General features: G+C 37.4%; 1 protein-coding gene across 1 annotated transcript; it reads left to right on the top strand.

Moving 5' to 3' along the window:
* The first annotated feature begins 560 nt into the window (after positions 1–560).
* On the top strand, positions 561–25,548 carry Vps11 (vacuolar protein sorting 11). The gene is made up of 17 exons (XM_076124055.1): positions 561–722; positions 916–984; positions 4,726–4,899; positions 5,204–5,359; positions 5,689–5,819; positions 6,126–6,276; positions 6,928–7,365; positions 8,060–8,335; positions 8,945–9,164; positions 10,963–11,185; positions 11,716–11,874; positions 12,788–12,945; positions 14,906–14,987; positions 16,012–16,227; positions 16,704–16,829; positions 21,210–21,415; positions 23,225–25,548. Exons 1-17 carry the CDS (start codon positions 708–710, stop codon positions 23,602–23,604), a joined length of 3,180 nt encoding a protein of 1,059 aa, XP_075980170.1. The 5' UTR covers positions 561–707; the 3' UTR covers positions 23,605–25,548.
* The last annotated feature ends 2,372 nt before the right edge of the window (positions 25,549–27,920 follow it).

Genomic DNA, 27,920 nt, shown 5'->3' with positions numbered 1-27,920 from the left:
CTTTTTGATATTTTCAGGTCTCAATACATGGAAACAGTTTCACCTCTGTACTTATTGGATGGCTTGACGTCTTTATCATACAAGGTTGACTTTGCTGAATTACGACGCATGTACACATACATCAAAGTGAATATCAACGAAACGAATGATAGCGACGCTAATTTCAAACTGTATGATAAACTACTTAACCCAGCGATCACTCACGCTACACAATTAAAAGCAACTAAGTCATGAGCAATAAAATGTTTTGAAAATAAAATGAGTTTTACTTCTGCCTGTAGTTTTTTTTTTTTGTTTTTTTTTAAGTTTGCTTCTGTTTTTGACCACATAGCGACGCGCCATATACTTATTCATTTCTGGCAACTTATTTTTGACGTTGACATTGTAGACGGTTGACAGTAATGACATAACAGATAACTGAGCGTTCCAGCTCCACTCATCCCTATGTTTCGTAATTTATATTTCTAACACAGGCTATCTGTAGTCTCTTTTACACTTGTTGAAAATCGTATGTTTGTTTCGCTCTTGCCGGCACAATTTGATTCTGATAATCAGTCTGTACTCTGTGTCAATCAAATGAATCAAATAAAATAACTATACAATTTGTCTGAAATTGTTACATTGCAAAAGGAAAACACTGAAAAAATACACTTCATCGATAATATGCTGATCATATTAGATTAGAGTGTACTATTTATACGTTCAAAATGCCGTTTTTAGAGGTATGTATTTTAAATATAGCTTTAAAAACATGAACTTGCAGTAATTTATCCTTTTTTTCGACATTTCTATCTTTTGTTGCTGTAGTTTTACAGTAGATAATTGCAAAATGTACTGTTATTGCTCATAGGAAAACGTTATTTAATATTCCTGCTCTGAAAAACATAATTACGTGTATATTTTATTGTATTTCAGTGGCGAAAATTCGTATTTTTCAACATTCATGAGAGAGTTGACAATGGGAGGATAGCTGAATGTTTACAAGTAAGATATGATTGATTACTATTCATTACGTTGAATTGCAATAGATGCAGGATAGTGTATGTCTTAACAATTGGTTTAATTTTAATATCTAAGTTTTAGGTCACTTTAATTCTTGTACATTGCACTGCCCTTATTTTCGTGGGAGGATTAGCTCAATTTACTTAGAATATGTTAGTAATCTTTGTAAGCATTTAAAATCTTGCTTTTGGGTGCATTGATCAAGTGCTGATACAGTTCTTAAAATCATTGTTACGTTTCCTAAACTTGTAGCAATCTACCTTTAAGTACCCACAAATTTACCTTTATGTTGAGAACCTGTACCTATTTCCTGTTGCTATTGGATTAAATGTCCATTAACAACTTGACACTGACAATCAAAGCGTGCACCGGTGCCATAGTAATAAGATGAAGTCCTTTCTTATTGTGTACTCAATACAGGGAGTTTACTATAAGTGTGCTTGGTAGTAAATTTAAGACCATAAAATGTTTACGGACCCTGTTTTGCACTGAAAAATTCTAGACTCGGAAAGCAAAAGCACTTAAGTCAATTTTTCTTGCATGCATAAATTTTACAGGAGAGCGTTATAATCGATTGGTGTAAAAAAAATGTACTATGGTTAAAGATTTTATTGTTTTTTATTGCACAAGAACGAACTAGTTTTACATTGGGTTTTGAATATTTAAGTTTTATTTATTATTCGCTGAAATATCTGACTTAAGTTTTTTAGAACGCACTGACAACGCGACTTAAGTGTTAACATTTAGGATATACAAATGAATTAATTAATTAATATGAATTATTATTTATTATTATAATTAAATTTCAACAACAGAGACAATATTACTACAAAGCGTCACTTTCTTCAGAATCTGATATATCTGGGTCAATATTCCTGGCATCAGCAGCAGTTACTAAATTCTGATAAAAATTATGAAAACATTCTGGTATCAAAGGTAAAAGTGATAATATATCACGTTTTTTTTCCACGCTTATTGGTAATGGCTTGTCTCTTATCTGCATCAAGTGAAATTCCTTTTCTCGCCGCGTGTTCCGTTTGTAGTTAACGGTTTTAAAAGCTTCATCCCTAGAAAGAGATTTATTTATTTTATTTATTTATTTATTTGTTAGCAGGCATGCAGTTGTATACAACTGGTTAATGCCTGTATCCTGGTAATTCACTATGATGTAATCATTCATTAAACAAATATTTGTCCAGTCTATTTTTGAATTGATTGACAGTTTCAGCTTCGACTACATTCTTCATTTCGAGATGTTTTGTATTTGAAGACGCCATACTCAGTTTCATAACACAGCCACTTCACGTCATGCCACTTAAAAACATGTCCTTCGTCATCTTTGTTTCGTGCTACTAAGGGTCCTCTTAGTAATGCAGCAAAATCAAAAAAATCACTTTGCCGCATTTCTCTTACAGTAAATTTTTTGCTGCTCGATCTTACTAATTGCATCCAGTCGTGTGGGTGATAAATTTGTATTTCAGTTCTTTTCTTTTTTTTTTCAATGATTGCGTGGTCCAAGTCAACCTCCATATGTGTATGACCAGGTACCATGAATTTGTGATGAATGATCTTAAGAGATGGTTTTATTGTCATCAAATATGTAAACATTGCGGCCACATGTGTATTCTTGTTTTGCCCTCCGCAAGTATCAGAATACAAAATTACTTCCGAGATTTCTTGAGGCAATTCTTGTAAATATACAAACAGACAAGAGGCTATTTGATTAGCACCTCGACCCGAAATGCCCTCATGCCACATGTGGTGTGTTGACATTCCAGTTCTGTTGTCATGTATTGTCAGGTTGAATGTCCATAGTTGCCTTTTATAAAAGGCTACAGATGATTGCAAATTTGGGGTTGGCAAGCATTGTTGCAAATCAAAAGACAGACACTTGATTTTGTTATTCATAACTGCCATATTTTTATCTAACTTCTTCTCATTATAAGCCATATCAGCTGCTAGCAAATGTAAATCTCGATCATTTTGAAGAGCTGATTTACTGGTCTCGTCTGTAGCTAAGTTTAATTTCATTTTGAATAGGTCGCAAGTATGACAAGTGTCCACTTTCGGTTTTTTGAAACTTAAATTTAATTTGTGGAATTCTCTGCGGTATATTTTATCACTTACTGGATTTATATGTGCTGTACTATAAAGAGAATACATTTTTGATATTGTCAAATGAGGTGGTAAATATTTCCGGGTGCTATTGCGTCTAGTATAATGGCTTTCGTATAGTGGAAACGAATTAATATGATTAATCACCTCTTGAATTTTTTCTTCAGAGTGTTTGTTTGGTGGTGTATTTTTTCCGCGTTTATCAGGTTTTATTATACCACTCGAGCTGCTACGTTTCTTCAAACCGATTAGCTTTATAAAATTGTCACTTATCGATAGGGTTTTTAGAAAGCAACCTTGACACACAGATATTTTTTCTGTATTCACATTAAAATGATACTTATAAGTGCACTGTCTATTTTTTTGTTTACTAGGATCTTCGACCCGACGACGCTCAGTTTTTTTATCTTTGATGGTAATCAGAGATGAAATGAATGCGGCCCTTAAATCATAGGACCCAAGATTCCAAACTTCTTTGTGAATTACAGCACGCTGCTCATCACTTATTTTTTCTCGGCACTTATTCCGACAGTTAGGTAATTCCTTCATTTGTCGTTCATTAACTGTTTTCCCAGAAGCTGTCTCATAGGATTGGCCTAAATTTCTTTTTATTTTCTTATCTTCCTTCCTCTTTCTACAAGACACTGATTTGTTTTGCTGTGGTAATTTATCTTCAATGTTTTCAGGTATATCATCTTGTTGTATTATCTGTAAATCTAGTGATGTGTCGTGGATAGTGGTGTCCATTGCTTCATGTTGTAGCAAGCTAGGACTCGTTGGAGAGTAGGTAGGATCAGCAACAGAATCGTCACTAGAAAAGTCAATAACTGTTTCTTCAGTACTAATTTGTTTTTGAGTTCCAGATGAACTTGGTTGTGGATTAGCGTATGGGTCGTCATTGACTGTAAAAAAAAATGACAGTTGGTTAGACATTGTATTGGGTAGTAATTATACCTCTACGAAAACTTCAATTTTGCATTAAAATGACAGAAAAACGTTGAAACATACCTGTATTCGCGTCACTTAAGACGAGGTTCACTAACTTTCTGCCTCTTGAATCCATTTTGAATTACGAGTATTACGACACAATGAATGCACAATACTACCGTCACACAGAACTGCTAATGAAGAAATGCGTATTTCTTCTTACACCCATGATTTTGACACCCACGTTATGAAACACTTAAAAAAAGAGGGTAGATACTTGAAAATAATATAAGCAAAAATTACTGTAACCAAATCACTTAAGTCAGTTAGTTTTAGATTTGGTGTGCAGGTTAAAAAAACTTAAGTCAACATAAGTGGTTAATACCGCCGCTCAATGTGTTGATAAAACATAAGTTATATGGTACGGTAGACTGTTGCGACCGTATTAAGGCGTCGTTGACTTACGTGCTTATTCCCATCGATGAATCATACGAAAATATGATTGCTGTGACTTTTTAAGATTTTGACCAAAAATTGACTTAAGTGCTTTTGGCCGCCGTATCTAGAATTGTAGAAATAAGAGTTTTAGCTTACACAATGAACCATACTGTACTACATAGTTAAAAATTAGTAAAAATAATTTCGTCCTTGATCTCTAAGTAATGCCTTTTTTCTTTTTAGGATACAGACATATCTGTAGCAACAAGCGGCAACAACCATGTGGTGTTATGCGATGTCACTGGGTGGGTGCACCTCATCTCTCGCAACTGGGAGATCACCAACTTCAAGGCTTACGAGCTGACTGTGACACTTGCACAGCAGCTTCCACATGATCCTTATCTTGTTACCATTGGAGTGAGTATAGTACATGAATGTTTCCTATTTTTGAACAGGGATCTGGCCACTTTTTGTTTTCGAGTGACAGATTCTTAACAGATTCTTATGCTTTTCCAAAATCCTTGTGCTCAATATTGGTCCTGGGTGGGAGTTAAACCTACCTGCAGCACTATGATTTTATTGTGAGGGCACCAAGAAAATTGCTGCATTAAATGTGCATTTAAAAATGATGTTTGTCGAGATTGTATCTATGGAAGTCCTTTTACTTAGCCTGCCCCTGTAGATTTCAGGCGTCACTTTATGTATGTTTCCTTTTTATCAGGATGATGAAGCAGGTGTGAACCCTCTCATCAAAGTATGGGACTTATCTCGCAACGACCGGCACGGCAACCCCACGTGTGCGCGGGTCTCACGCGCGGTGCCATCAAACCACATGCGTCCTACACCCGCCACTGCGCTTGCTGTACATGATAATAAGGTACTGGTTACACATTTTACTGATTAAAGTACTATCATGCTTTTCTACTTTATATTAGATTACTCTCAATAGTATTGTTTTTTTAAGAACTAATTTGATTTCTGATCAAAAATAATCTGAATATAAATTAATTAACATGTTTTTCATTTCGTATTATTAACCACAGGAAAAAAATATGATAAAGTACAAGAGTTTTTCCTTTTTTTTCAGAACCAAAGAAATTACATATTTTAAACTTTCGTATTACATGTTTATTATATATAAAAAATAAAATAATTAATTAAGAGAATTCCGTATTTTACTATATTACATAAGATTATTTTTTTCAGAACTTGCTAGCAGTTGGGTTTCAAGATGGTTCCGTAACATTGTTCCGCGGTGACATCGCTCGTCAGCGCAGTGGCAAAATGAAGACGCTACCTGATTCGGGCACCAGCCCTATCACTGGGTTAGCTTTCAAGTAAGTAGACGATCTATAATTATATACCTTAACTTTTACTTACTGATAAGTTTAACATCCATAATTTTTTCCGAAAAAAAAGTCTTAGTTTTCTCCTTCTTAGGACAAAACTATTGTTAGGACTCCACTGTCCGTATCTCCTAAACCGTGATGGCTACAGAATTTAAAGCAGAATAAAATAAATATTTTATGCAACAAACATAATTTTGTGGGTTGGGATCATGAGACTAACATTGTTAATGGCGAAACTGAATTGTGGTTACAGCTTTGGCTGTATAAAATAAATATGTTTGTTGTGTGTTGTAGGGGTGCAGACCAGTTGTTCGTGGTGTCCCGCTCGTACGTGTCGGTGGTGTGGCTGAGCTCGGAGCGCTGCGTGACGCTGGACGCGATGGGCGCCGCGCCGCTCTGCTCCGTGCTCGCAGACAAGCACCGCCTCACTGTCGCCAGCAACGACGTGAGTTATATATAGCAAATTTAATTAAAATCTATCTATATATTATATAAAAATGAATTGCTGTTCGTTAGTCTCGCTAAAACCGTAAACGGCTGGACCGATTTGGCTAATTTTGGTGTTGAATTATTTTGTGGAAGTCCAGAAAAGGTGTTAAAGTCGAATAAATTTGAAAGTGCGCGGTATTAAATAAAAACAAGAAAGTGTGAGCGGATTTGCGCGGGTCAGCTAGTGCTTAATATTTATTTCGTAAACTTCTTACAAAATATTAGAAAATTTACTTTTGTAAGATGATTCTTTAAACTAACATTTTTTTCATGAATTTTGGATCGTTTCTATATATGTCAACGTTTCATGAACATACGATATGCACGTGTGGCGTTAAGAATGCTTTTAAAACCGAGTTTTTACGCACTTATTAAACGCTGAAATAAAATAGCTAATGTTGTGTTTCTAATTTCTGAGATATTAGTTTAACGACAGTGTCTAATGAACCAATGTTACATAATTTGATCAAATTTGAATTACTGACTGACTCGAAAATCTAAAAGACTCAAAACGGCTGTGTTTAATTGTACTTGATTACTGTTGTCCTAGAATTCCCATGAAATTAAAGTGAAGTGTTTTATAATTATGTCATTTTTACTCTCACAGGCTCTATACTGCTACACAACCGAAGGTCGTGGCCCTTGCTACGCGCTAGAAGGCGAGAAAGTCCGCCTCGACTGGTTTCGCTCCTACCTCGTCATCACGACCAACCAGACGCCCAACAAGCTTGCAGCCTCAACCAGCACGGCACCCGCACCTAAATCACATCACATCACCATACTCGACATTCAGAACAAATTCATCGTATTCTCTAAGACTTTTGATGAAATAGACGCAGTTTTAACCGAATGGGGATCTATATACATACTCACTAAGAAGAAAGAGATATTCTTTTTGGAAGAAAAGGATTTGCAGTCGAAATTGTCGTTGTTGTTTAAGAAGAATTTGTACGATGTGGCTATTAGGATAGCGAGCAGCCAGCATTATGATGCGGAGGGACTGACTGATATTTATAAGCAGTATGGTGATCATTTGTATAATAAGGTAAGTATTGTTTATTGAAATATTTACATGATAAGTTGATGTTTTAAACTCTTATGTAGTCAAATAAAGCAAATACGATTATCAAAAGTAATCATAAAAAAATCACAATTCTTTTAATATTCTGCCAAAAAGATTATCGTTTACTACAAGTATAATAATTTAACTTAGTTAATAGCAAAACAAGCGAACTGTAAAACACGTTAACCAATCATATCTATACTAATCTATTCTAATATTATAAAGCTGAAGAGTTTGTTTGTTTGTTTGTTTGCTTGTTTGTTTGTTTGAATGCGCTAATCTCGGGAACTACTGGTCCGATTTGAAAAATTCTTTCAGTGTTAGATAGTACATGCATCGAGGAAGGCTATAGGCTATATATCATCACGCTACTACCAATAGGAGCAGAGTACCAGTGAAAAATGTTACAAAAACGGGGAAAATTATGATTCTCTGATGTGACGCAAGCGAAGTTGCGCGGGTCAGCTAGTATTAAAATAACATCTTAATGCTGAATAGCCTGTCCTTACAATCATTATTTAGAAAAAAGTAGCCTTCGATCTCAAATGCCCATCTATTTCCTGGTCACTCTCTAAAATTGGTTAAGATAATTATCTTTACCGAAATAGTTCGTTGGATAGGGGAATATAAGTTAACATTGCTATTTAAATCAAAATAACTTATTATTTCTTCGCAGGGTGATTTAAAAGGCGCAATAGACCAATACGTAAAAACGATCGGTTGGCTAGAAACCTACTACGTAATTCGCAAGTACCTAGAGTCCCGTCACTTGGAGTCCCTTGTGCAATACCTAGAAGAACTGCACAAGAAGCGATGTGCGACCGAAGACCATACCACGCTCTTACTGACCTGCTATGTGAAGATAGACCAACATGATCAGCAAGGGAAACTGAAGGATTTCATCAACTCGAAGGATAAAGCCATTGATTTTGATGTGGAAGTTGCTATTAAGGTGAGTCAGTTATGTTAGTTGTTAGGTAAATTTAAAAATATATTTGTTACTAAATACTAGTTGATGCCCACAATTTAGTTTGCGTGGACTTTATTTATGAAATCGAGCTTCTTCTGCGTAAAATCTCGATCCCGATCGAAAAAGTAGATTGAATCTTGCTTCACAACTTCTTCTATACTCTAATGGGAACCCTAGCAAGATCGGTTCAGCCTTTCTAGAGATTATTTAGACTATCGTCATCGTGACTGTTTCGTCTCCTATCAAGTCTACACACACTGGGCTTCTATTAAGAATAATCCAATGTAAAATAAAGACTAATAGCAATTTGCCGGTACCGGGATCATTCGGACATCATGATCAGCAGTCGGATACACCACCTACCGCGATTCTATTTCAAGCCCATTCTACAATTTAACAACAAAACCAATAGCTCGATTCTCTCTACCGACTAGCTGTCGAAAATTTAATCAGCTCCTAACAGACGTCATAGGAACTATTTTGACAGTACATTTTAAATGTCAAACTTTCGATACTCAACAGTACTGACTGGGCACTGGCTGTAGAGAATCGCGGTACAGTACTCTTTCCTAATAAGAATCTATTCCTCAGGTGGTTCGCCAAGTGAGCGTAGACGACGCGCTCTCCCTAGCAGCGAACCACAAACGTCACGACTGGTACCTCAAGATGATGATTGAAGACAAGAAGGACTTCAAGCAAGCGCTCGACTATATCGTAGAGCTCGAGTTTGATGACGCTGACTATTATATGAAGAAGTACGGACATAGGTTGATGCAGCATGAACCTGAGGAGAGTACTAAGTTTTTGAAATGTGAGTTTTTTAAGTAGTAGTTTGATTTTGATGAAGATGTTTGACCTAGAAAAGTAGTTGAAAATAGTGGATGAAAATCCTAGTTCTGGAGGTGGAGCTAAGTTTTTAATTCATTTTTACGTTATTGTTAAGGAATTAGTGCAGTCAATTAAGCTTAAATTAGGTAAGAATCTCGGAATTCGAGATACCCAGCTGTAAGTCTGTAAATACTTGTATATTGACACCCTAAAAGTTGTCTCAAAACCTACATATGGTAGGGTGTACGCAACTATAAAATTTCAAGGTCCAAAGTCCCAAAAATCGGTTTTTTGAGCTTTTTTTGTAAATATCTCATTTCCTATGGAATTTTTGCATTCGTATTCATTACCAATATTGTACAGTATAAAATTCTCTACAAATTTTGTTTGATTTTTTTTTTTACGGTGAACCGTTTTCGAGATAGAGGGGGGAGAGCGCGCGGTCACAGGATCATTTCAAGTCAACCGGTGCCTCCGGTCGAAGATGCGCCATATATATTATAGTTGATGAACTATCGATAAATCAATGATTAATAAATATTTGTCAATCTCTATTAACTATTACATTATTTTTTATCATTTTTTTCCATAACCTATCCACTTTTTATTCAGTATTAATTAACTTATCAACACTTACCTGCCCATGTAATTGCAGAATTTTTCATGAAAATATAGGCACTATATTTGAATTTTAACCTAATTATTATTAATAACTTCTTACATGATGAAAGAAAAACAAATAAATCAGTATTATTGAAAAGATATAGATTTAATATAATTATGAAGAAAATGATGACACCAATGACTTTTCGAAGTTATGTGTGTATTAGAAATAATTGTCACATGCTCCAACGGTGAAGGAAAACATCGTGAGGAAACCTTGCATGAATAAAATTTGTTAAATACATTTATTGAGGGCATGCAAAGTCCCCAACCCGCACTTGGCCAGCGTGGTGGACTCAAGGCCTAACCCCTCCCTCATTACGGGAGAAGACCCTTGCTCAGCAGTGGGACAGTAATGGGTTAAATTTATTTATTATTATAATCATTGATTTATCGATAGTTCATCAACTATATATGGCGCATCTTCGACCGGAGGCACCGGTGGACTTGAAATGATCCTGTGACCGCGCGCTCTCCGCCCTCTATCTCGAAAACGGTTCACCGTAAAAAAAAAAATTCAAACAAAATTTGTAGAGAATTTTATACTGTACAATATTGGTAATGAATACGAATGCAAAAATTCCATAGGAAATGAGATATTTACAAAAAAAGCTCAAAAAACCGGTTTTTGGGACTTTGGACCTTGAAATTTTATAGTTGCGTACACCCTACCATATGTAGGATTTGAGACAACTTTTAGGGTGTCAATATACAAGTATTTACAGACTTACAGCTGGGTATCTCGAATTCCGAGGTGAACTTACTATAATGACTGGACTAAATAGATAGTTAAATTCAATAGCCGCAAGTTGTTTTCACTTAGTTTAATATCACATATAATATGCCGCAAATGTACGCCTGAGAGTTCATTAGAACAGTTATTAAAGGTATGCAAGGTGCCCAACCCGCACTTGGCCAGCGGTGTGGTCTCATGGCCTAATCCCTCCTTCATTACAGGAAGAGACCCTTGCCCAGCAGTGGGACATTCATGGGTTAAATTAATGTTTATATCTTTTGCTCCTCACAAATAAGCAAAATATGGTAGGTACATAGAAATCTCACATCGTATTGTTTATTACCAGCCCTAAAAAATATTCAAGCCATTTTTTCCTCCACAGTGTTATGCACGGACTACAAACCCCGCAGCAAGCCTCTCGTCGACGAGACCTCCCTCTCAGGCGGCGTGAAGCTCCCGGAGCGAGCGCAACCGGACGACTACATACACATGTTCCTGAGCAACTCGGAACGACTCATTGAGTTCCTAGAACACATGACCAAGAACGACAAAGACTGTTCTAAGCTTGTGTACGATGCGCTTATTGAACATTATATACATGTGTGGTGAGTAATACTGGGTATTTAATTACTATTCTAACAGAAGAAGTTGTGTGTTTCAAAAGGTAATATGACGATGTGCAAGAGGCGATAAATAAGGTCTGCAAAAACCACTTTGTCATCGAATAGTACCCCTATTACTGCAGTTTTTACAGTAAGACCGGTACATTTGCGGTAAACAGCTGCACAGAAAGCAAAACAACACAATCTGAAAATGATCTATAAATTTTTACAGTATTTTGTATATTATTGTTCTTCATAAACAAGACGCAATACACCTGACAACACTTGCACGTCGATTGACGTCTACGCGCGTGCATTTGCCCTTACTTTTTGTACACAGTAAAACTTTGATATCCCCTGCTCGTTTTTGCCCGTGGTTTCGTCCGCGTTTCTATAGCCTAGGTGTTATTTTGGTACGTAAGTTATAACACTGCTAAGGTTTTACAAAATCTGTTCAGTAGTTTTCGGCGACATCCATTCCAACATATAAACTTTCGCATTTATAAAAGGTTTTTGTCATTATTGTCACTTAGGGCGAAATCTCCTGAAAACGAGAAGAAAGAGTACGAAGAGAAGGTACTACGTGTGTTGCGTGATCCTGAAGCGAATTACGACAAAGATCACATGCTGATCATCTGTCAGATGTTGGGCTTCCAGACCGGCGTGCTGTTTCTTTATGAGGAAAATAAACTGTGAGTAGAATTGTTCAAAACGTTGTATGTCTTACCCCCGGTTTCTGAGACATTTAGCGGCAGTTTATCTATTCACTAGCTGACCCGCGCAATTTTGCTTGCGTCAATTAAGAGAGAATGGGTCAAAACTTTCCCCGTTTTTATAACATTTTTTAACCTACCTCAATAAATGTGCTATCTAACACTGAAAGTATTTTTCAAATCGGACCAGTAGTTCTTGAGATTAGCGCGTTCAAACAAACAAACTCTTCATATAAAATAAACGCTATTGAATGGATAAACTACCGCTAGATGTACTCAGAAACCGTTAGAAATGTTAATGATATTGTTGTAGCTCTATTTTCTCTCTTATTTATTGGTTGGTTTCAACCGTTAATAGTGCAGATGTACGTAGTGCCACATTTTATAGATTGCGCTAGATTAGTGAACGAAATGCCCGCGCAGCGCTAACGTTTGATCATTGTGAGTCAAATGTAGGATCACACGTGTCTGTGTTAAAGTAATATTCTCTAGACTATTGTCAACTGCAGCGCCCCTGGGCCTTCTTCTGTAATAAGCGATATGAACACCAATTCCTAATATACCATTTTAAAATTGAGGCACATCAACATTCGATCCAACACAACTAAAGAATAAAAGTGTCCCAGGAGGTGCCCAGGCGTGATTTGTCGTGCCGCGTCTTACCGTGGTATGGCGCTGGAATGCCACGGAATCTAAGCGGCTAGTGTGCGCAAATTGACTACCAAATCCCTTGCCATGCTGTCCCGGACTGCATAGGCTCTGAGTCAGTTGATGTGCTTTTATGTTAAACTAGTCCTGTGTTCCTTCAGCTTTTGATGCATCGGTTACCTAGGGACAAAAGCGTCTAACTTAATCTATATAGTTGTTCTAAAGTACAACATGTGTGTGTTAGCTGGCGGTCGCAAGTGGCCGTGCACCTCCGCAGCGGCGACTTCGAGGCCGCACTGGGCGTGTGCCGGCGGCGCGGCGCGCTGTGCCCGCGCCTGTGGCTGGACGTGCTGTGGTGCCCGCCGCCGCCGCGATACCTGCCCGAACTGCTCAATGTTATCGGTAACTGTACTGTAGTATCAGCACTAGGCGTGTGCCGGCCAGCCCGCGCCTGTGGCTGGACGTGCTGTGGTGCCCGCCGCCGCCGCGATACCTGCCCGAACTGCTCAATGTTATCGGTAACTGTACTGTAGTATCAGCACTAGGCGTGTGCCGGCCAGCCCGCGCCTGTGGCTGGACGTGCTGTGGTGCCCGCCGCCGCCGCGATACCTGCCCGAACTGCTCAATGTTATCGGTAACTGTACTGTAGTATCAGCACTAGGCGTGTGCCGGCCAGCCCGCGCCTGTGGCTGGACGTGCTGTGGTGCCCGCCGCCGCCGCGATACCTGCCCGAACTGCTCAATGTTATCGGTAACTGTACTGTAGTATCAGCACTAGGCGTGTGCCGGCCAGCCCGCGCCTGTGGCTGGACGTGCTGTGGTGCCCGCCGCCGCCGCGATACCTGCCCGAACTGCTCAATGTTATCGGTAACTGTACTGTAGTATCAGCACTAGGCGTGTGCCGGCCAGCCCGCGCCTGTGGCTGGACGTGCTGTGGTGCCCGCCGCCGCCGCGATACCTGCCCGAACTGCTCAATGTTATCGGTAACTGTACTGTAGTATCAGCACTAGGCGTGTGCCGGCCAGCCCGCGCCTGTGGCTGGACGTGCTGTGGTGCCCGCCGCCGCCGCGATACCTGCCCGAACTGCTCAATGTTATCGGTAACTGTACTGTAGTATCAGCACTAGGCGTGTGCCGGCCAGCCCGCGCCTGTGGCTGGACGTGCTGTGGTGCCCGCCGCCGCCGCGATACCTGCCCGAACTGCTCAATGTTATCGGTAACTGTACTGTAGTATCAGCACTAGGCGTGTGCCGGCCAGCCCGCGCCTGTGGCTGGACGTGCTGTGGTGCCCGCCGCCGCCGCGATACCTGCCCGAACTGCTCAATGTTATCGGTAACTGTACTGTAGTATCAGCACTAGGCGTGTGCCGGCCAGCCCGCGCCTGTGGCTGGACGTGCTGTGGTGCCCGCCGCCGCCGCGATACCTGCCCGAACTGCTCAATGTTATCGGTAACTGTACTGTAGTATCAGCACTAGGCGTGTGCCGGCCAGCCCGCGCCTGTGGCTGGACGTGCTGTGGTGCCCGCCGCCGCCGCGATACCTGCCCGAACTGCTCAATGTTATCGGTAACTGTACTGTAGTATCAGCACTAGGCGTGTGCCGGCCAGCCCGCGCCTGTGGCTGGACGTGCTGTGGTGCCCGCCGCCGCCGCGATACCTGCCCGAACTGCTCAATGTTATCGGTAACTGTACTGTAGTATCAGCACTAGGCGTGTGCCGGCCAGCCCGCGCCTGTGGCTGGACGTGCTGTGGTGCCCGCCGCCGCCGCGATACCTGCCCGAACTGCTCAATGTTATCGGTAACTGTACTGTAGTATCAGCACTAGGCGTGTGCCGGCCAGCCCGCGCCTGTGGCTGGACGTGCTGTGGTGCCCGCCGCCGCCGCGATACCTGCCCGAACTGCTCAATGTTATCGGTAACTGTACTGTAGTATCAGCACTAGGCGTGTGCCGGCCAGCCCGCGCCTGTGGCTGGACGTGCTGTGGTGCCCGCCGCCGCCGCGATACCTGCCCGAACTGCTCAATGTTATCGGTAACTGTAGTTTCCGTAACAGAAAACGGGAAAAACGCGAACACGCATCTTACCTTCGCATGCCTGACGTTTTGTCGTTTTGATAGTAAATAATTGAGTCTGTACATGTATGCATATTCTTCCGTTCCTTAGCTTCAGTTCTTACACTACAAGCACTGAATTACGCAGACACAGAATTTCTGGATAAAAATTTCAAAAAGATTTTATGTCGACCTTCGATTAAAATCCGGACCCTCTAATAGTTTGATCATTATTGTTACGCTACTGACAAATGAGTGCTATTTACACCGAATAGAAGAAAAAAAATATCTTATTGTATCCTTGTTTTGTTGTCAGCCAATGAAAAGCTACTATCGCCTATTCTCGTCATCGACTGCCTCGCGAGCACTGCCACATACACTCTTGGTGACGTTCGCAAGTAAGTATCACTCAAACCCTCACTTTTACGGCTACTTGTACGAAGTATACGTATACGCATATATTTCCTACAGCAAAGAATTTACTAGCCTCTAAACTTACGCTTTTTGGACAAGATAATCATCGAGAGAGGTCATCTGTGCTAAACGGGTCATAAACACGAGATATTTGAAGGTTACGGGTACTAACTGCACGTTTGGCGCAGTGGTTTAAGCGGTCACCTCGCCGCAAAAACCGTAGCGTCGCGCGTGGTGGGTTCGAATCCCACCCGGGATAATTCTTTGTGTGATTAACACGAGTATTTATTTTATATTTATTTTATTTTATATAGATAAATTTACAACCAGGCTCAGAGCCTGGTTGTAAATTTATCTATATAATTAAATATTTAGAAGTATGTTAATTTTATAAGTATGTTAATCAGTTTCTTGGTTACCATAGTACGAGCTCTGCTTAGTTTGGAATCAAATGACCGTGTGTGAGTTGTCCAATTACATTATAATACATTACATTTACCTTATTTATTGCACTACGTTTCAATCGAATTACACTAGTCATGGTCACCGGCCGACGAAAAATTTTCATCGCTTAAAGACCCGTTTAGCAATTTTGTATTGGTGTACAACCATCGGTCGTTTATAGTTTGATGATACAGTTTTCTACATTTCCCGTTCAATTTAGGGTGCGTTCCCACAATGTCGTAACGATTAATTTATCGTTGGACGACTGTCGTCTCTAGCTGTTCCCATTATAACGATTGCTTGTCGTCAAAAAAAATTATCGCTTAGTGACTGTCGTATCTAGCCGTCCCTACTGTCACGATAATCTGTCGTCACTGCAAAAAATGTCGTAGACGACAGTAAGTCGTGTCGTTCTATATGTGAACACCTCCATTTAAACATATAAGCCACGACACTTAAAACTACACGATTATCTGTCGTCACGACATTGTGGGAACGCGCCCTTACAGATAATATTTCAACAACACTTCAAAATGGCATTTGACTTTTCTTTTCCTTTCACAGGTACTTAACAGACGTACTCAAATCTGAGACAGAGGTAATAAACCGTGAACAGCAGTTATCGTCGAAGTACCGCGACGAGAGCGAGCGCATGAAGGAGCAGACGGCGTCGATACAGAACGCGGCCGTCGTGTTCCAGTCGTCGCGCTGTGCCGCCTGCAATAAGACCCTCGAACTGCCTAGCAGACACTTCTTCTGTCAGCATTCTTACCATCAAGAGTAAGTCATAAATTTAATTAAATTTTATATGAAAAATTTTATGGAACTACATATATTTAAAAATTAGCTGTTAAATAACCCTGATATAAATAGGTATCCTAGATTATTTTTCAAGGCGTAGCCAAAGAATTGTGAAAGATCTAATCGTGCACGAAAGGTTATAAAAAAAGATTGTTTTCTTCATTCTTCGTAATTCGCCATAAAGATTCTCGTTTTACTTCTATCAATACATCTGAAGACACCCAAAAATGTCTATAATGTAGATAGACACTGACTGCTTTATTGGGACCCATCTTAACTTGAGGGGATAGTGGTATTGTGGTCCGCAATGCCGCACAGGTTAATAGTATTGTTTAGAAAAACCGCTTTGGTATAAGCGACACACCGTTTTCTTCCTATATAGAGGCAATATAAAGGCTTACTAAAGTGAAATTGTGTACACAATATAATTAACATGTATTTTTGTCCCCATACAGTTGTTTCCAGTCGTACAGCGAGTCAGAGACGGACTGTCCGGCGTGTGTGTCTGCGCGGCGCCGCCCCGACCCCCCCTCACACGCCGCCGAGGCGCTGCACTCGCGCCTGCACAAGGAACATGACCCGTGAGTACTTACTACTAGGACTTAGGAAGGGTTCATATCTGACGGAACGCGCCGCGTATTATCGGTCGAGTAACGCCAGAACAGACAAATGTATAGAAAAACCATTGGCCGTTCACACTCAACCGCGATGCGTTGTTGCGAATCTCATACTATTTAGGCTATGCCCGTCACATCTTCCGTCAGATATGAACTGTCCCTTAATCTATAGTAATTAATAGTCTGACGAAATACAAACTAATATTACGAATGCCTCCGTGGCGCAGTGGTTAAGATCGCCACACCACCACCATTGTGTCAGGTGGTCATGGGTTTGATTCCCTCACGGGCAGTAATTCAGGACTGGTTGTACTTTGTCTGTTTGTTAACGTCTCCGCGACATAAGAGTAATTCTTAGTGTGGCAGTTGTCTTTTCTCTGAAAAAAATATTTTACTCCAGTTACACGCTAGCAGAGCGCCTGACAAAATAAATTTTGTGTGTAAAATATTTTTTTGACTAAAATATCGTACCATTCCGTCCGTCGTATAACCTTTAAACGACGTATTTGTACGTGAAATATAGAGTTTTTCGATCGCTTTACGTATACGTTAAAATAATAAATAACCTTCCCGTATATTTAGGTAAATAATTGACAAGAAAAAAAAATAGAATAGTAAGGAAAGTAAGAATAATTTAGAATTTTGTAGTAAACATACAATTTTAAGTGAACTAGTTGTCATGTTTCTCGGACACTAACGACACACTTCCTGCCAGCTAATCAGATCTGGTCGAGGACCCACTTATGTGATTTAGGAGTTAACATTTCGTTAATCTTGAGAAAACTTGTGTGGTTACAGTTTTTTGAAAGATTTTGATGAAATAAAAGAAAAATATTTTCTTAACGCGAGATGTTCGATCAGACTCGAATAATAATTGCAGCGATGAAAAAATAATTCAGTGTAACTACCAATAACGGGTGGCAGGTTCAGGCAAATTGCTGTTTTAATATTTTCATAATTTGTATTCATATTCTCAATATTTTAGCTTTAGATAACGTGCTGAATGCTCTACCTAAGCCTCTACCTAAAATTGAAAACAGTCTTCCTATTCAATTGGGGTTAATATATGGCTTTAAAGGAAAAGATCACTGTCTCTGCTTCGCGGTTTGTGGTGCATACAACTGTTACCGCTAAGCACGAATTCTCTGGTTCGATTCCAGGGTTAAGGAAAGTACCGTTAGTCTTTTCTAATTTATATTTCAACATTTATCAGAAGTCACGTAAGTAGTATGGTAACGTGCCTTAAATGGCAATATGCTCGCCCTTTATCACATGGGACTAACATTGTTAATGGTGAAACGTAGGTATTTTTCATTCATCTCGCCACTTTCGCCACTATATTATGTTCGCATGTATGAAAAATCACTGTATTTAGAAACAAGTCCGGCAGCACGGGTTAAAGTCAATACAAACATGACACGCTTCTACCGGCAACAGAATACGTACACAATACAGTATTTAAACAATAAGTGTACTATTGTCTTTACCTACGTCACTCAACATACAGATACATAGTAATATGTGTATAGAAATTCTAATTGTGTTTGTTTTAAAACTCAAAGTATACGGTGGTTTTCTTTTATGATATTTTTTTTGCAACTGCCACGCAGAGATCGCAGGTTTGATTCCTGGGTCGTACAATGTACTATTGATATAAGACACCTCTGCCAACGCTTTCGGGTATAACAGGCGTGATGTTATGCATTTTTTTAAACTGATATTTGAGTTAAAAACTTTGAGTTCTAACCGTAGGCGTTAAAAAGTTAAAGGAAATTTAAAATCAGCAAAAAAGATTGTACATTTTTAAGAAAGTGTAGCGAATCTTAGTTGAGTTTTAGAATTAACAAATTCAAGCTGGTGTTAGTCACTGAAGACTGAAAATATAAAAAAATACGCAAAGTAAAACCGTAACAATATTCCGTATAACTTAAACAAAAAACTTTGAACGCTAACAAAACACAAAATTCCTTATCAAGCAATGACCTTGTAACGAACTGCAAATTAATTTAATTAAATATTAATACTATGTAGAACTCATAAAAACATAAAAGAAAATAGTCCAAACTATTACTAAAAATCAACAAATATCACTAAACTAACACTAAAACACTTTCTCCGCGAAAATACTTCAGAATGAAAAAAACTAAACCGATCGGCCTTCAGTCTACCTGTGAGTGGTCAGTCGCGACGTTGCGCTTGCGCAGACATGACGTGCTGCCAATCGTACCGATAAATAATAACAATGTATTTATCTATAATAAAGTCTTTAATGGAATCACCATTTTCATGGTGTTATGCGACCAATGAAGAAAGGTATGGGTGAGTTCCAAAGGCTAGAATAGTGTGCCTTATGTGTTAGTGAATAAGTGTGATATTTCTACGTGATGTTGTTGCAGTGAATTATCAGTGTTTTGTAAACTAGTGGTATTTTAACTCAAAACATGTGTTCGAAGAAAATTGTATGTGAATTTTTTAATGTTTTGAAGTAGAGTAACGGTTTCTGAGGGTTTTTTATGGAGTTATAGTGTTTTTGTTCTTTTGTTTATAGCCTTGAATTAGGTGATACCTTGGCTTTATATGGCAATGAAAAGCCAATGTTAAATTTTATGCATGGAATAAAAAAATATAATTTTTTATATGAAGTTAGTGTACCGTACCCTGCAGGTACGAAGGCTTAACCGGGGAAACGGAATCATATTACTGAAAATTCGTCGGTCTGCCTGTCTGTCTTTCACCAGGCTGTATCTCATGAACCGTGATAGTTAGACAGTTGAAATATTTTTGGTATGTTTTGAAAACAGTTCCAGTGTACAATTTTACGGCTTATTTCATCATCACCTTTAGATAAGTATCAATTAGCTTAGGTAGTAAAATTCACAGTAAATCATTAATATAACATTGTTACACAAATATATTGGAAATTAAAATAGCAAGTTGTAAGTTTCTTGCCGTTTCTTCTCACGAGCAACCAGCTTTTCTGAAACAGTGAAAGGTCGATACACACATATATGAAATGACGCCTTCTTCCCATATGGGTAGGCAGGGACCAGACATTAACAATTTTCAATACATACTTGTAAAAAGTTTATGAAATAAAGGATATTCAAATTGTATTAAAAATGTTTTCAAACAATAATATATTATGCCAAGCTATCGAGATTTAATTGACGAATTTTAAACCATTAATAACAGAAACGATAAGTTATCTGCTGATTTATGATTTTTATCAATTTTGTCGTCAAATCCAATATACTGCTAACTATGAATGCGAAAAATTTGTTTGTATATAGGAAGATGGATGTATTGATGTTTGTTACTCTGTTTGTAACATGGAATAATAGATATGATACTTTTTATCTCGGGAAATCTTCACTGTCGGTCAAGAGAAGTTAGTGACATGATAAAATTTTATATTAATGACTGTATAGATGGATATTGGGACGTTTGTTGCTCGTTTCACGCAAAAACTATTAATTAGATTTTGAATTAATTTGGCACACAGATAGTATGTAACTAAAATAAACACAGGATACCTTTTACCCCATAAAATCCTCTTTCTTTAATCTCTCATTACCCCTATGGGAAAAAGACGTGATTTCATGTATGTATATTTCAACGCAAACGAAGCCGCGGGCAAAATTCATCATTTAAATACATATAACTCGGTGTGAATAAAAACGATACATACAATGTTTACAAGCGTCGTTCGCGATTGTCTACACATGACTTGTTATAAACGCTATTGGGAATTATGTTTTCATAACACGATGCATCGACATACTTGCAAAGCTTTCAATATTTTTTGTTATTAAACCGTGTTATCGACATTTTTAAACGGTAACAAGATGGTCGATTTATTTTTAATAACATTGTTCTCATGTGACTGTATGTGGATATAGGAACTCTTGATTCTCTGCTTTATACATACGAACATACAAACTTAAAATTACGCCTTTTTCCATAAAGGTAGGCAAAAACCAAATGTGACCACTTGTCTAATGTTTTATTTGACATATTTTTATATTTATTGTTAATACGTACATTGTGATATTATTGTGAATATTTTTCACATTTGGTTATTTTTATTACAGCATAGTATGACTAGATAAAATATAATTGCCAAAAAATAGAGTACATTTGCCCTTAAAAACTCCGAATTCCCGACTTTACAAACGCATCTTTAGTAAACGTTGACTATTGAATCTATATTTATTCGTTAACAGGAAATTTACTCTCTATCTCTATACTTTATGCTCTTCGTAATCATGTAACCCATACAATCCCACGTGCATGACCAATACAGCCAGCCTTACATAAAATTCACATATCCTTTTTTAATTCCAGCTACGCAGTGGTATCAGAGTACTACGGCCGCGGTCTCTTCAACAAGCTGACCGTAGTAACAGAGGGTGGGGCCACAGAGCCGCCCGCCCCCGTGCCCATGCCCGTAGCACCCGCACCCGTGGCCACGCCCCCTGCGCCCGCACAACCCACCTACGGGCCTGGCGCTGAAGCCAAGCTCAGGCTGCAAGAGGGACAGAGTAAACAAAGTAAGTTGGACTTAAGTATCTTTATTTTGCTGCAAGTTTAGCATATTGGTTAACATAGTTACCTTTTTACAATAACCACAAGTTTAAAATCTTACCCAGGACATAGGACAAATATTACTGTGCTAAGAACACAGATTTTTTTCGAAGCTTGGACGTAAATCCTACTAATATTATAAATCCGAAAGTTTGTGAGTATGTATGAATGTTCGTTAATCTTTCACGCAAATACTACTGAACCGATTAAGATAAAATTTGGTATATAGGTAGCTGAAGATTCAGAATAACACATAGGCTTGACAAACTTTACTTTTAAATACTTTTTATCCCGGAGTTCCCGAGGGATCAGGGTTTACACGGGAAGGATTTCTAAAGATAGAGATGTAAGTTGTCTAAAGATATAGAAAGGGAAGATATTCTTACATCTATTGTGTTTGAAGAAGAAGAATGATATCACGTACGAAACGAAATAATTATGTATCGTTAATATTACATTGATTTTGAAATATGTCATGGTAATATATTAATAATTAATTAAGTGTTGTGGTATTTATGGGTCAGTAATTAATGAAAAGGAAAATAAAGCGATGTTATTACCTGTTAAATACATTGGCAATGTATCTAACCTCATTTTGTAGTTATTTGATATAATAACTATGTAGTAGCTTGTACAATCTTTCAAAATAACTGCATATTATCCTGATAAATAAAGTCACAGTGCCTCGTCTGTCTATCTGTTTGTTCGCGATAAACACAAAATCTACTGAACAGATTTCCATGCGGTTTTTACCAATACGTAGGGCGCTTCTCGATGATGGTTTAGAAGTAGAAATTATTGAAAATGTCGAAAAGTTCTCAAAGTTCTAGCGAAACTGAATATACTAAAAAAACATCACGCCTGTTAAACTCGCAGGTGTAGACAGAGATGGATGAGATACACAAACGTTTTGTAACAGGAGATGAGTCTGTTGCGATTTCTCCGGACCGTTTTACTTTGTTTTTAAATATATTTAAATCATCGTAAATATTATTTTAAAAAATATTATTCGCTTTACATATATCTTCCTGACATAATCAACAGACATCTAAACATTCATAAATAAATATGTATAAAAACTGTGACATTTCCCACTCGCCTATATTATTATCAACGAGAGATTATTGTTCCAGATAAAAAACAAAACCAGTTGTTTTATAACCAAATTATTCTAAATATAAAAACTAAATTAATTAGCATTCCTGTATCAAATGTTTTTATTGTAGTTTGTCTCAAGGAAGTGAATTTATATACATAATTAATTTTGCCATCATATTGATTCCACTTGCTTTTGAGTAATCTACCTGTCTTGTAACAAATAACTTCAGTTCGTCAAGTATAATCCACATTTAAAACTATTTTATTATTGCGAACGCACTATTTGTCATTTGTTTATCGTATATTAGTAAACCTAGTGTTAAGTTGTTCTAGCCGTTTGAAGGCCTATGATAAAAGACTCTGTAGCAGTTTTTTTTTTATTTAAACTGTAAAGTAATTGATGAAGACTTATACATAAACCGGATACTTACAAGGTTAATTAAATATTTCAGAATATTGCCTAACATTACTCAAACCATATGTTTTACAATATTTTGTTGCCGTAAACAGTAATGACAGGACTCTATACGTGAGTTATGTATACCTATATTTCTTAGTAAAATCATGTAGTTAGAGATTATATTTAATTTTGTGCAAGATATTATTAAATTTATACTCTTACATTTTTCATCATTTTAGACAGTAGTAGCTTAATGTCAACATTTTCTTAATTACAGTATTCGTCGCAAACGCAACAAAGCAAGTTGCACCAAAAGGCACTACAGTCGTCCCAATGGCGGAAGGCAAGATGCGTCTCCTCGAACAGCAACGATACAGTTCCAGCCTTGAAGCTAACTTGAACAAACTAGAACCAGTCCATAGACCGTCCCCTTACTCCTCCCCTATCACAGCCAAGAAACGTTTTGAAGACAAACCTAGGAGTACAGGGGTTTCCCCTAATATTTCTGCGGCTATTACTAATAGGGCTAGTAAGAATCCGTTTGAAGAAGACACGTACGATGAAGCGAAAAACCCTTTTGCGGATGAAGCCACAGATCCTACCAATCCTTTTAATGATGATGATGATTATGATAAAAATTATAATCCATTTTCGTGAAGTGAGTAGAAGTTATGTTATATTGAAGTTTAATGTTTAAATCTCTGAAGGCTGGTTTCAAAGAGTTAGCAAATTGTTTGACAAATATATTCACACGTTATCTGTTTCTTTAACGGTCAGATAGACTATCTGTAACCGTTATGTGGTGCCTATATACAGACAGATAAATGCTTTTTGTTATTATATCTTAGTAAGACCACATATTCCTGCAATTTAGGCAACATTATGCATCGGGAACTATAATAATATAACGACAAACACCATAATGCCAGCTCTCATAATTAGTGTATATAAGGCTTTTAAAAGTATACGTTTCGCCATGCTTACTATATGAAATTTTATAAGTATTTGTTAGATAAAATATTCTCAATGTTTATTTTAGTTTAAATTGTATCTTTATGTGAATGAAGCAAGGGGAGTGTGTAATCGTACTATGAAGCGTTCTTTGGTCTCTTCCTACACATATAGAAAATTATATAATATATAATATGTGTATTCAGTACTGAAAATCTAAAATATTGTGTTTTCTCCTTAATTTAAATGAACGTGCAATTTCTAAAAGGGCTTATGTCACATTAGAAAGTCAAAACATGTGTCTTTTTAAAACTGCGTATTTAAATGAAATTTAAATTTCTTTCTTGTGTCTGTTTTAATCATGCAAGAGAGACTGCAATGTAATATAAGTATTTATTCGTTTTTAAGGCTTTGTATAAGTAAAAAATATCATGCGTCAGACATTTTCAAATAATTATTGTTTCACTTCAATGGATGGATTTTATATTCAGGCACATAAAGTTATCTGGCTTATACTATACTTACACGACTGATGTGTCTTTTATCACGCAGTCTCAGCTTCAATACCCAGACGATGCAGTGTTACTTAGTCCTTCTTTAATGAAATTATTTTTACGTATTTAACTTCATAATATATTTAGTGAGGAATTATTTTATTTTAAAAAGTCATCGTTATCAAATTTTGTAAGAATCTGAAGGTAAGCCTAGTCAGTGTAGGTAAAAGAAATGTTAATATATCGCTTTTGTATACCAATAATATTCATAGTTTTCAATTATTATCACAGACATTAAGGCTTCAATAAACTGAATATATATTGGCTGAGCCTTTGTTCCAAACTATGTTGGAGACGGCTTCCAGTCTCACCGGTTACAGCTGGATGCCATTGTTTTACATAGAGCGACTGCCTATCTGACCTCCACAACCCAATAACTGGGTTATAACACGATATCCTTCGGTGAGACTGGTTGTCAGACTTTCAAGCTTCTGACTACTGTTAACTACTGCCGTAGATTGTTAAAAAAAATATGGAAAAAGTAATGGCAAATAATTCATACAAAACCACGTTACGATTTTAATGTAACTGCCTCTGTGGCGCAGTGGTTTAGGTCGCCTAGCCGCTATCATTGCGTCGGGAGGTCGTGGGTTCGTTTCCCATACAGAACAATTATTTGTGCGATCCACAAATGATTGTTTCGGATCTGGTTGCACTTTGTGTCCGTTTGTAAAAGTACCCGCGACACAAGATCAATTTTTAGTGCGGGATTTGTAAACGACCTAATCATTATGTCATATAATCTTGCTTTCGAGTTATATTCTTCACAATGAGCAAATAGGCACGATTGTGTAGTTTATTGTACACTTAATATTATTTACTACAATTCTAGTAAAACGGTCACGCAATTCCGCATTAGTTTTCATCTAATTAGCGAATACGACCACAATAATAAATGATTGAAAACTATCATAGTTGCGCAGAGATTCTCAAAATGTGTATTCGGAATTGTATTAATGTTATATTAAACATTCCTAGTTGAATTAAATGCCAATATTTAAGACATTGAGAACATATTGGAATTTTAATATATTGGTTCTTAAGATGTAATCATTTTTGTATATTATGTGATAATAAAGATATTATTAAGTTGTAATTACTTGTTTTATTTCCAAATTTACAGGCTGTAAATTAAGTGATATGTTAGAAAAATAATATTTTTTGAGTTTTTATAGCAGTAATAGTAATATCCAATTCTAACATCGAAAAACGGTTACACTGTTTTTAATAACTGCATTGAAAAAAAGTATTATTAAGCTATTTTTGACATAAATCTTTTACTGATACTTGTCTTTAAGAGAAGTACTTGTCAACTGATATTTATGTTTATTATAATGAGATATTCAGATTGTTATGTTGCGTTTTCTAGGTAAATATCGAAGAATATCAGCCTAACGTCCGCTTTTCTTTCTTCATTGATTCCCAACAAGCATGTAGTCGATGATTATAGTGGAAAACATATTTCCTTCAGTTTTAGGTTTGATGAACTAATTGTAGTTTTTGATAGTTAAGACGAGGTGTGTAGGTTAAAAACAAACAACGTTGTGGAAATTTTCAAAGCATTTTATTTATGACCTTTAACACTGTGTATAATATATTTTGATAGTACATTTAGAGCAATGAGTAATATTACCAATCATTACATTGTTCTTATTTTCATAAATTGAATGAAATTCATAAATTATATATAGAATATATAATTTGTTCTCAATATCATTCTCACCCAACAATCAACAATCACTATTGTAATCACAAGACCGCGCTTCCCTCCGCGAGCCCGCGCCACGTGGCCCACGCGTCACACGCCACGCGCCACACGCCACCTCGCGCCACCACACGCCACCTCACGCCACCACACGCCATCACACGCCACGCACACAAAGCGTCGAACTAACTCACGCACCAACACCACAGAACAACGATACGTACAAAATAAATTACTTGAAAACAAACAAACATAATCCCAAAACAACAGCTAGTCCTATAAAAATAGCAGTATAGCTTAAACAGTATACTCTATAAAAAAATATAATCCAGCATCAGCTGCATCTCTAATTTAAAATGTTCAGTTTCCATACGATTACAATAATACAACTAAACATAAACCAGCGAACGAAGGACGAAACGAGTCGAAGGAAATAAAACAAGCCATAAAATATAAGTTTACAGCCGCCGCACGACACCCCGTGGTTTATTCCTGTTCACTATTCATCTACTAAACACCATTTTGCTATGCAAAATACATTACCCTATTTATTTCAAACAAAAGGAAACAATGTACAAAACTTTGGAATGTAAATACAAAAAAAATGACTAGAAAAGAAACGTATCAACGAACATGTCATTCAGCACGAGATCTCTTTCATACGTTTACAATAAACACACCTATTGAAGGAGTTACACAAATATTAATTTTGGTGAAGAAGTACTTGGACATAGTAATCTGTTAAAGATTCTTATATTTTTAAGAGCGTCTCGAGAGCGAGTGGAGCATATCGTCAAACTGAACCGGTACAAGGAAAAATAATTTAGTAATATTTGACGATGCGCCGCACTCACACGTACACACACGTACACGTATGTACACGCATGTACGCAGCGAGACGTTAGTTACATAATAATTTAATAATCTCGACGACAATGTAATTTCAATTTTAAGAAATATTACCTATAACACACAGCATGTCTAAATTTTGGATAATACTTTTTGTTCTTACAGCTACGTTTATTATACGCTAAATTATTATCAGGATATTCACTAGTGTTAGCCGAATATTTAATGTCTACGGTTGAGTGTGTAAGCCGGTGTGACTGGACTTTTAACAGGAGAAAGCTATTTTTTTTTAATTTTCTGTAACCCATGTAAGTACCAAACGAATTAAAATATTTACAACGACTATAAAGTCTTAAGCTTACAATGTTGTTATAAATACATCTATGTATGCTCGACCTCGAATGGAAAGTATAGTCACCTAGAAGCGATAGTGTAGTGACAATTATTATAATATTATTCAACATTTATCGAAGCGGTAACGAGAGTAAACAATTGCTCGGACTTACAACAGAGTGTCGACATAAAAGTAATAAAGAATCATCCATATAAAACTACAGTCACATTCATTATCTAACTACGATGATATAAATGTCGTATCTGTATAAATATATGTAGAACTATGGACCGATGAGACAACACTTAGGACTGGGGAGTAGGGGGTAGGGGGTAGGGGGGAGTATAACTGAGAGACACGTACCACAACTACTAAGTGAGTGAATGTTCGCAGCGCAACATCGCTGCAGGGATGTGCTGCGGCATCACGTACAATGTACCTACACGGTATGACTAGAACGTACGGAATGCTCCGAACGGAATAATCTGATTTGAAATCATTCGAGATATTTTACTTGAGTAACATCACATTTAACCTACTTTATACATTCCATATAAAGAATTTAAAAAGAAAAAACATC

The sequence above is a fragment of the Anticarsia gemmatalis genome, chromosome 16 (genome assembly GCF_050436995.1).
Source record: "Anticarsia gemmatalis isolate Benzon Research Colony breed Stoneville strain chromosome 16, ilAntGemm2 primary, whole genome shotgun sequence".
Lineage (NCBI taxonomy): Eukaryota > Metazoa > Arthropoda > Insecta > Lepidoptera > Erebidae > Anticarsia > Anticarsia gemmatalis.
This window is presented reverse-complemented; position numbering and strand designations above follow the sequence as displayed.

Coding starts and splice junctions, on each gene's coding strand:
- Vps11 (XM_076124055.1), top strand. Junction 4,900..5,203: donor CTTATCTTGTTACCATTGGA/GTGAGTATAGTA, acceptor CCTTTTTATCAG/GATGATGAAGCAGGTGTGAA. Junction 7,366..8,059: donor GTGATCATTTGTATAATAAG/GTAAGTATTGTT, acceptor ATTTCTTCGCAG/GGTGATTTAAAAGGCGCAAT.